The sequence below is a fragment of the Gymnodraco acuticeps genome, unplaced genomic scaffold, assembly GCF_902827175.1.
Source record: "Gymnodraco acuticeps unplaced genomic scaffold, fGymAcu1.1, whole genome shotgun sequence".
Taxonomy (NCBI): domain Eukaryota; kingdom Metazoa; phylum Chordata; class Actinopteri; order Perciformes; family Bathydraconidae; genus Gymnodraco; species Gymnodraco acuticeps.
In genome coordinates this window covers 1,713,495-1,724,042 of record NW_022992351.1, presented here as the reverse complement: position 1 = coordinate 1,724,042, position 10,548 = coordinate 1,713,495, and the positions used below count along the sequence as shown (strand labels likewise).

Here is a 10,548-nt window from a genome sequence, read left to right as displayed (position 1 = left end):
GATGTAGAAGCCTACAAGCTGTTTTCGCTGATACTAAATGTAATTCAAATCAACAAAAAGGTCAGGTTTGAAGATATATTTATTGTCAAAATGTTTGACAAATACAAAAGTAATTAATACAATTTGTGCAGTCTCTCTGGAGTTAAAATACATACACGTTTTAAGGCAGTGAGATCTTGTTGTACATAGTCAAGCACATATTTCAAAAATATATAAATACACAAAGTATTTTAACAAACTATTCAGTGCATTTTATATTCATCAGTATTGCAAACAACCAACAGAAACTAAATAAATACCACTGTGCTAATATTCCAGCATATAAGAAAATAAAAGACAACAAAAAACAATCTGCAATATACAGTTCTATAGGAATAAGTCAAAAATAACATATTTGTTTATTCCTTCTTTTTTTTGGACCGAATATATGAGTACGTCTCTTGTCTCTACTTTAAAGCCCTCAGAAATGTAATGTGTGCCAGGAGTGAATCCAGTATCCGTGATAAAACTGTTAACACTGTAATGTTACAATTATTGTTATTCATGACATTGTGCTAAAACAGGCTACTGCTTCTTATAATATAGTGAAGTATGGACCAAATAGTGGAGCATTGCTATGCAGCTGAGAGACAGAGTCCCTGCTGAAGTCTTATTGCAGTGTGCCTTCGTCAGAGAATGACTCCTCACTTTCCTCCTGGCTCATACCCAAACAGTCGTGGTGTTCTCTGGAGGTTTTTCCTGCAACAGACAACAGAAGTTGCATCGTTTGTTTAATACTTTAATGAACATTTTGTGTATTTGTAAAAATGCATGTATTATAGCTTACCTTCTGCTGTTGAATAAACATCACTGCATCATGAACAGTGACAAAAATATGTTGAGGGTTCATGTAGGTCATTAGACCACTCGACGTTAGGATCTTTAAGACACTCTCTGAGGGGACGGAAAACATTGATCATTCACTGTGTGCAAGCTGTGAACTAGTTTCAACTGAGAAAACAGTGGATGGAATCATTAATAATAAATAAAGTAATTCTGAAACATAGGCCTTACCATTGCAGTTTGCCAGATATACATGAACTCCAACTTTCTGGCATTCAGTACACATCTGCAAAGAGCCCAACCAATTAATTATGTCAATGCAAAAACAATTTGGATAACCCTATAAATTGAATGTAAAAGCATTCAGTGTTGCATTGGGAGAGTACTAACTTGTGCAAAAAGTCTTGCTCCAGCAACATCAACAAATGTCACACTGCTGCAATCGATTAACACTGCCTGAACGTCACTCTCTGATGTTTCTGCAGACAAAAAAGGGAAAATGAAAGAAAAACTTGACATTTTCTGCAGCACAGGTCTGAAAACAGGTCTGGAAATGTTTAGATATAACAGTGTTTTTCAACATGATCAAATAACCTTTATGGATGCCTTTATTCCATCCAAAATTGTTCATTACTTACCAGATTTGAAGAACTCATTTTCTGAAGAAAACAATGTGTTTGCAATACCTCTCTCCTAAACAACGATGAAGCAAAAAAACATTAGACACTTACATTTTATTTTACTGAGTATTGTTTTATTTGTAACTCGGCTCATTCTTTTATTATAGAATAGTATTTTTACCACAGTGCTGACGGTGGCGTCTCTCTCTCTTTTCTCCAGGGCTTTTCTAGCTTTTTCTCGGCTGCGGATCTTCTCTGGCGTCAGGCCCAGCAGCTTGCTCATCTCATCCCTGAAGAAGCTACGGTTCCCGTAGTAAATAGGCCCGTTGTATGTCAGGATCTTCAGTCCAGGTACCTCATAGCACTGAAAAGAAAACAGGAGCGTTCTAACTTTATTCTTGGAAAGGCTGCATCACCTCTGAAATATGATTATCACTTGTTGGAATAAGATTTGACGTTTGATGTGCCTAAATTTAAGTCTTATTAAACATGCTGTTCTCCTATGTGATAAAAAAACAAAACAAGTATGAAGCAATAAGAGAGTCTTCTCACCTTGTTGTGGTTCTCCAGAGGTCGGTAAATTTCTGTGTTGCTGGCCCGACCAAGCACTGAACAGCCTGCCCTGTTAGAACCATAGGCCATCAACTCTAATTGAACTCAATACAACATATCATCTACGAAGCCTGACAGGTATGAATGGATTCAATGTTTCTCTGTGATTCATTTGAGTTCAGAGGCACCACAGTTTTTCAGCAATGGGGATGGAAAATGTACCTTTGTGTGCGGCAGATGACGGTCATCATCGAGAAAACCACTCCGATAGCGAGGCCAATATCCACGTTCAGTACCACTACTGAGAGCCAGGTAACCACCCACACCATCTAGACAGGCCAGAACAACAGAGTGTTGTCATGTCGGAATATAACAATGAACAATGTACATGACAAACTGTGCGAGTTTACACAACTCCAGCTTAATGACAAGTAAACTAAATTATTCACAATTTGAATTTCAGCCTTGAGTAGTTGTTTTTTATTTAAACACCAAATAAGAGGTACAATATATTGCTGAAACAACAGTATATTTTACTCCAAATTAGCTAAAGTAAGCACCGTTTTTTTATGTGTAAATGACCACAGGCTGAGCAGGATAAAATGAGCTGATATGTGAAGATATCACAAAAAACCCAATTAGCTGTGCTTTATGGGTCAGTTGTTTACCTAATGGTAGCTAGGGAGCTAATTAACCATCTGTATTTCACTCTTGTGTTTCGTATGCACAGGGACTGTATAGCAGAATACACTTGTATATCTGGATAAATAAAGGTTTGAAATGAAATGAAATCTCATATTGCTGTTTTGATCCAAAGCCTCACCAAGTCAATCTTGCTGATTCTCCACAGTTCAGGTAAGTCCTGGAACTGCAGGAACATCTGCCTGAGGCTGGTCACATTGATGCATGCCAACACTGCCTGGGGAGAGAAATAATGGTAAAGGTAAATTCACTTTTCTTCTGTTTCTTTCTCTCACTCTTGTACAGACACACACATAAAAACACACCTTTGGTAGGAAGTAGAAGAGCGGGCCAATCAGCAGCAGGACAATCAGGACAACCAGACTTGTGAACAAGCCGGAGAGCTGCAGGAACACACATGACAAACATCCTTACTGGAAATCATTGTGAGTTGGACATGCTTTGCTTCTTATTTTTAGCATGTTCTGCATTGATAATATAGAAGTTTAACATCCAAGCATATCCTAAAACAGTTGGGTGTGAATGCACTTTTAAGTTTTAAATAACTTCAACTACATTCAAGTGGATGCAAGCTTATGAAATCCCAATATGTCGTTTTTTGGGGTACATCAATGTAAGAGATATTCACATATACAGAACTATGATGTAAAAATGTCGAATCAGACATTTGCATTTCTCTGTTTATCACAACGTATGCTTATTTTTCTGCTGTGATTAAAGCATCAGGATATATATTAATTTAAAGTTGCAATTTGAAAGTGATGAACAATATGCAAAAGAGTGTTTCCTTTTTTTGTTCTTGGTGCGACGGGTATGTTTACGTTTGAACGGCAATGTGTCGCTTAATGAGATCAAAGGTTTGTGAGTGTGACAGAAACATTTGTACATCATGTAACCTACCTGTGTGTATCCTCCAGCACTTTCGAGTATATTAGTGGTGGCGAGAGTGGCTGAGCTGGGGAAGCAGGTGAAGAAAGAGGATACCGTGTTGGAGATACCGTGAGCCAGGAGCTCCTGAAATAAAGCACAGGTTCAAAACAAAAGGTTAACAGATTTGTGAGAGCATGACATGTCTACAAATAGCTGTGACATTCTCACACTTTACCTGGTTTGGATGTATGGAATAGCCGTGTTTATCGGCATAAATCATTGCAAGAGACACCGACACAGCGTATCCAACAAATGTGATGGCTACTGTGTCTCCAGCGATGTCAGGGAAAGTGTGCACGGCAGGCATCCGTGGCTTTGGGAATCTGAGGATAGAAGAATTCAAATTCCAATTCCTTGACATTTCCGAAAAAAACGATGTCTGTTTTTCTTTTTTTCTAAAAGATTACCCAGCTGGGATGTGGCCAACGATCTCAATGTTGTAAGAAGAATCCAGCGAGAAGGCGTAGGCCACACCTGTAGCAATAATCACCTGAGAAGGAAAGAAACAATGAATTATAACCTGATTACATCGTTAAGAGAAAATCCTCAACATTCAAAAATCCAGATGACTAACCGTAAGGATCTCCACAGGGATTGGTGTACGAAGGCGCTTTCTGTAACGCATGTTGATTTCTTTAACTATCACCAGAACAGCCAAACACACCATGGATATCAGCAGCTCCGCCATGTTGGTGTGAGGCAGGTTCTCCATCACTGACGCTAAAGTCTGAACACACACATCAGTGAGCAAATTCCAAAAATGACATGTTGGATCAGACCATTACGATGTCAAAGTGAAACGGTGCTTACTTTAAAGAGGGAGAAGGTCCCAGTGTGGCGAGGGAGCCGCAGTCCCAGCATGCTTTGTATCTGTGACACTGTAACATGGAAGGCAGCAGCGCTGGTGAAAGCCTTAACAATTGGCTCTGACAGATATGTGGAGAGGAAGCCCAGCTGAAGACCAAACATACAGAGCTGGGGCACAAGAGATTATAGTTATTGCTGTGTTGGGGAATCAAGTCCTAGTCTCAACAAATACAAATATCTGTCATCTCAGTTGTATTACTTTTTGAGTTTGTGACCGTGACTTTCTTACCATAATAATTCCTGAGAGAAGTGCTACAGCTGAGGCAACCCCAATCCTCTGGGCCTCAAAGTCAGCTGCTTCAGAGGAACTGGAGTTCATCTCCAGAGGAGTGGGAACCAGCTGCTCCACCACAGAGCCAGTCATCAGACTCACCACAGCAAAGGTACCTGAAGGCAACAATATATCACATCAGTAACATAATAACTGAGATATTGAGGTCAGGAAGAATGCATGAGATAATGTAACCCTGTTAAAAAAAGTTTTGTATTGCTTCTCTAAGATGTAAACAGCTGATGTTATATGGACACGAGGCTTACCTGTGGACACGTGACGACCTGTCCCAAAAAACATATAGAGGACCACAGGGAAGAAGGAGGTGTAAAGGCCAAATATTGGTGCCACAGATGTGAGTAAGGCGAAGGCCATGCCTGTTTAGGGAAGGAAAGAGTTTATCAGTAAAGACATGATCAGAATGTTAAACCTTTATGAAGGCTAATATAGCTCATGCATGATGAGTACAACAATAATAGATAACAATAATGATAAGTTTAGTATCTCCACTTTGATAGTTTTCATCAAACTGTTAATTAATAGAAATGTTGAAAACTTATCATAACCTTGCAATACTTCAAATTATTTGGATAGTTGTTTACAATAATAATTGTAGTCATATTAATAACTATTAACTGCGTGTATTATTTATTTATTTTGTTGTATAGGTTTTTTATCATCAAATTAATTATATTCATAATTATCATTAACATAGCATTTTAAGTTGAGTTATTATGTAAGGGTGTTATTTATTTTGAAAAATCATGGCTTAAATGATTCTAAAATTAAACACTTATAACAGCGCATTATTAATGCCATCAACTTTGATCCAGACGCTTCTCTGTTAGCTCACCTTGCGGAATGTGGAGAATACCGACTGTCAGGCCGCCAATAGTATCTCCTAAAATCCATTTCTTCAGTCTGTATCGTGGCAGCCAGTTGAAAATGGGAACTCTCTCGCTCAACAGGTGGAGGCACGCTCGTCTTGAACACCTGCAACTCCCCGCGAGCTTCTCCCGGAGCCGCAGACTTCCACTCGTGCTATCATCGGAGCCATAGGCCTGCTTGAAGCGGTCCTCCGTGTAAATATTCCTGTACACGGCCACAGACGCGCTCATATTGCCGCTTTTGAGATGAGCGATGGTAGCTCACCATGCAAGCGCTGCTGTGGAGTCAGTAAAGGTGTTGTCTGTCTGTTGTGATTCATTTATAGCTGCCTCTGCTCTGACCTCAAGAGCCATTGCATTTTCCTCTCTCACTCTTCTTAGCCAATGACATGGCTCAAAGCTCGACCTTTTTTGTTACAGTGTTCAACAACTTTTTTTCACATCTTTGTCCTGCCTCAGACAACATAAAGGTGTGCTGGTCCAGTTGGTCTTTCCTACTAAAATCCTCTGGGTCCTACTGCTGGAAGGATTTTTCTTCCCACCGAAAGTCAGACATCCAACCTTACTCACAAAGTCACAACCCCATCACACACACACGCACGCACGCACGAGACCCATCTCACACACACACACAAACTCACAACCCGTCACGCACACACACAATCACACACACACACACAAACCTTGTGCAAAACACAGTATATCATCCCTTATGTCCTCCGCGGGAGGTACAGGCTCAGAGGGAGCACAATTAAGTCATACAATGTATACCACTGTGATACGTCTAAAGGGATCAAGGTGGTATTGTTGCTGGAGCTGAGGTGTAACCTCAAACCCTGTCTGGTATAAGAGTTTCATTTCCGAGAAGGATGGATGTCCATAATGGATGGGTGTTTAAACTGTGTAGCCACAAGGAAAGGGGTCTGGTACCCATGAGCCCCTTGTGAAACTCAATCACACATGGCAGCCTGGGTCATGGATCAAACCACACCCTGACTCTGATCAGAGATTGTGTTCGATGAGTGAGATGTTGTTCTCTGTCAGTGAATCCAAGGGTGGGAGAAATACAAGATAAAACAGGATATGTGTGTCTGCTCGTCATAACATATTGTTTGCAAAGATTAAGCTTGAACGTCTAAGCATAATTTCATTGAAATAGAACTGTACTTCTTTAAAGTTTTAGCGAGTAAGAGGCAAAAGGGTAGGTATGACTTGTGGTGGATATGAATCAAAGGAAATGTATCTCTGGTGTAAGCCCAGTATTGGGTGCTCTCCCATCTCATGGGGCTACGTGAGGAAGTGCAGGCAATGCCACCATTTTCAATTGTTGTGCTAGACAACACCCAAGGACTTTGACTTGAATGGGCCTAGACCTTGGAAAGAAGGGCGGAAAATGTAAAGCCATTGAAAATGAACCGACAAATGTAAATCTACATCAAAGATGATAAAGCATCTAACATGTGTGGGTCGGTTCTACCTTGTGGCCATATTAGGTAAACATGTCATTGATCATCAAGCATGGTAACATGAACACAAGCGTACAGTATGTATAACTCATAGACTGTATAAGGTATAACTGGGATTGTCAGGGGGCCATAATGCTGCTAGAGAAAATTAAACTAAAGTACAGCAAAGATTACTACTAGCTAAAAGAGGTTAAAGAGCTGCAGAGTCGGATGATAACTTGGAGTTTATTACATGCATGACCCATTACATGTGTTTATTTGATTCATTGTTACTGTAATGTAAAAACCTTTATAACCACAGTTTTAATCTAATGACGATCAAATAATTCGTATTATCACATATTGCTTCACTTCATCAGCCCAGAGGAATACAGGGGGTGTTTGGTAATCCCACATACAGCGCAGTGCTGGAGTCAGGTCAAATGATTTAACCCTGATAAATGTCTCCATTTCTTTCTATGACTATTTTTGATTCTAAATTTGAAAAAGGAAAACAATGGCTAATGTTGAAGGAAATGTTGCCCGCCTGTTGTTATTCCATGAGAGAGGAAACATTGCTAAAGATGTAACTGGAGTCCGAGAGGGTAGGTGAGAGGTCCAGTGATGTGTTACAAAGGTAGAGCACTGGCTGGACACCCCCCAAAGTGTGATGTCTCACTAATGTTTTGAACTAAATGAAATAAACAGACAGCGAGTAGAGAGTTGTTTTGTTCCTGTGTCATATTCCTAGAACGTCTGTGTCTCGTATGGAGAGGAGATGCAGAGATATAAGGGACTTCCTTTAAATGTCAGGAATGTGGGCCATTGTGTTGATCAGCTCCAGAGGATTTATGAACATACAGACGGCGTGGTGTGTCTGCGGGCTGTTTAAACAAGATATTAATCAGTGGTAAAAAGAACAATGCGTTGAGTGGAAAAGGATATGGAGTGTTAACCCCAAACTAGACGAAACCCTTATGCACCATCATAACACAGACAGCTCTTTATAAATCTAAACAATGAAAATGGGAATACCTGAGTGGCACATCGAGCCACAATGAATACAGTTGTGCCACTTTTACAATCCAATGTGCATTCCATTAGCCAAAAAGCAACACCAAACAGGGTGTCCACACAATTGGTTGGTAAAAATGATTAAGAGCAGATAAAGTAAATAATAATAATACCATGGAGGAAATCAACCCTATGATCAATAGCGTCACTCTTATCACTCATACTCATATTGGGCTCACTTTTAAAGTTAATTAAATAGTGAAAATAAACTATTCCCCATTTTTCTGGGGGCCACATAAAACCCCCTCAAGGACCCCTGGTGGCCATTGTATCCCTGGTTAAGACCCACTTGTTTAAGAACACTTTAAGTTTTTAAAATATGGGAAATTAAATACATTTTATACACTCTAGTTTGTCTTATTTACATTAACAGCGTTATTGATTTTTCTGAAGGGCAGTTCTTTCCTGGAAGACAAGCTTTATGAGTTGTTGTGAGGCGTGGAGTTATGTCTGGTCAACACATCCTCACTCCCAGGTCGGCCTATGTTGACGTTATGTCAAGTCCTGTGTCGGCTTTTTCCAACGCAAGGGGGGGGGGGGGCCTTAGCGTCCATTTTCAACGCAAGAGGGAGGCCCTTAGCGTCCATTTTCAGCTTTCCGGGATGTCCATATGCTTCTATGGACGCTCATGGAAGCACGGCATTCGTTTGTGTCGGCTGCCCTTAAAGGCAATGTGAGCGTCCATTCTCATTGGATAACGGAGAATTGTACACCCGGAAGTAAGTATTCCCCTTACTGTCGATTGAGTTTACAGTGATATCTGCACTACTCATCGACTAAAAAACACCAGATTATCCTTGTTAATTACACAACATTGATTGGTTTAAATTGTGTGCAATGCTTTTGTATTTTTCCCCTTCGATTCGGAGAAACAAATATTTGTTCGGAGTAAAGGATGGCAGAAGACCCTACACTACCCAGAATCCCCAGCTATCGTTTGGACTACACCATGTGCTCTGTTTGACGTCACGTGATCTTCAAATTTCTCCCTGCATAAAAAAAAAACATGGCCGAACTTCGTTTTATTCTCGGTGTAAAATGCCTATTTTAAAGTTAGTTTGGCCATTAAAATGCGTTTTGATGTCATTTGATGCGAGAAATATGAGTTGTTATTTCAGATTATGTGTGCAGTGGATGTACATGATCTTTAGTTTGCTAGTTATTACGAAGATTACTTCAGGAAGTTTTCATTGTTACCAAGGTGGTTGCTAGGGACGCTGCTATCGATATTAATTCTGTTATGTTGTGTAACTGTTTAATGGTGTTATCTTTATTGCTACCCCCCTTCCCCGTCAATGTATAGTGTTGGTCCACAGCGCAAACGTATTAGTTTAACAAACTCCGCATCTAAAGATACGTTATTTTCCCCTGTGCAATTCCAGTCTCACATCTCAGAGCACATCGTCATTAACAAATACCGGAAACAGACCGAAAACATTTAAAAAAATTGTAATACATGGTTCGGCTGCATTAAATATGACATATCTGCCGTAGTTCTGTATTTATAGAGCCCTGATGAGAAGACTTCTAGACAAACATGAGGAACTGAAAACGTGACGTGGATCATAAATATATCAGCAGTTAAACAACATCTTACATTTCTTTTCACACAATACGTCTCGTTGCAGTATCAACACTAATTCGGCTGACTTTTATATTTGATCCAATTAGTAGATAGGCTGTATTTACACCATAAAGGTGCACAGCTGATATAAAGGGACACCTAGTGGTTAAAGCATGTTATTGAATTTCATTATTTTTATTATTAGATATTAATAGGATCCCTATAAAGTATATTCATTACTCGTTATTCTCTACTAATAGTTAATTAAAGACTGTATATAATGACTATTTTGCACATCCCTTTCAAGATTTCAAGATTTTCTAAGGTTTATTGACATATCATATAGGCCCACACAACTATGGTGTAGTTATGCATTGAATGAAAAACTTGGGTCGCAGGTTCCTCAATAGTGCATTACAAGACATCTATCAATATTTGTGCATACCTCCAGCAATGTTAACTATGTTGAAGCACTTATTTTAACTGATATTATACATCATGTATTATACTCTTATAAGATGTATGTAGATATTTCATCTCCGGCCTTGTCAGGTATTGAACAATCAATAAATAAAGAACACAGAATTGTTGAATATAAAACACAGAATTTGTGTGATTATACTAAATGATTTACAAATGAACACCACTGCATATTTAACTGTTACACATGCTGATGTAACGCAAATGTTCCAACTTGGGATCAATAAAGTATATCTTATCTTAAGCTGATCGATGGCTACTGCCATATTTGCAAAATGTGCCTCTGAACCTTGACAAGTGCATGTTTCAGGCTTATCAATTAATGTAATGTAAT

At 39.4% G+C, this 10,548-nt stretch overlaps 1 protein-coding gene across 2 annotated transcripts; it reads right to left on the bottom strand.

The window, feature by feature from the left end:
- Positions 1-61: 61 nt before the first annotated feature.
- slc26a10 (solute carrier family 26 member 10) lies at positions 62-6,092 on the bottom strand. 2 transcript variants are annotated; one of them, XM_034209300.1, is made up of 18 exons: positions 5,618-6,092; positions 5,031-5,141; positions 4,723-4,880; positions 4,437-4,601; positions 4,201-4,353; positions 4,034-4,116; positions 3,802-3,949; positions 3,597-3,710; positions 3,002-3,079; positions 2,818-2,913; positions 2,217-2,323; positions 1,995-2,064; positions 1,624-1,806; positions 1,461-1,515; positions 1,213-1,301; positions 1,054-1,108; positions 827-933; positions 62-725 (listed from the first exon to the last, which is right to left on the bottom strand). In XM_034209300.1, exons 1-18 carry the CDS (start codon positions 5,880-5,882, stop codon positions 684-686), a joined length of 2,079 nt encoding a protein of 692 aa, XP_034065191.1. In that variant the 5' UTR covers positions 5,883-6,092; the 3' UTR covers positions 62-683. The 2 variants fall into 2 exon arrangements, with proteins under 2 accessions (XP_034065191.1, XP_034065193.1); XM_034209302.1 differs by having other exon boundaries at positions 62-738; positions 5,618-5,882.
- Positions 6,093-10,548: the final 4,456 nt, after the last annotated feature.

Bases quoted from the DNA above. Each gene is read 5' to 3' on its own strand.
- slc26a10 (XM_034209300.1), bottom strand. From the start codon at position 5,882: ATGAGCGCGTCTGTGGCCGTGTACAGGAATATTTACACGGAGGACCGC. The intron at 4,117-4,200 runs GTTAGTCATCTG...TTTCCTTCTCAG, and splicing joins TCCCTGTGGAGATCCTTACG to GTGATTATTGCTACAGGTGT. The intron at 1,807-1,994 runs GTGAGAAGACTC...TTTTCTTTTCAG, and splicing joins CTCTGGAGAACCACAACAAG to TGCTATGAGGTACCTGGACT.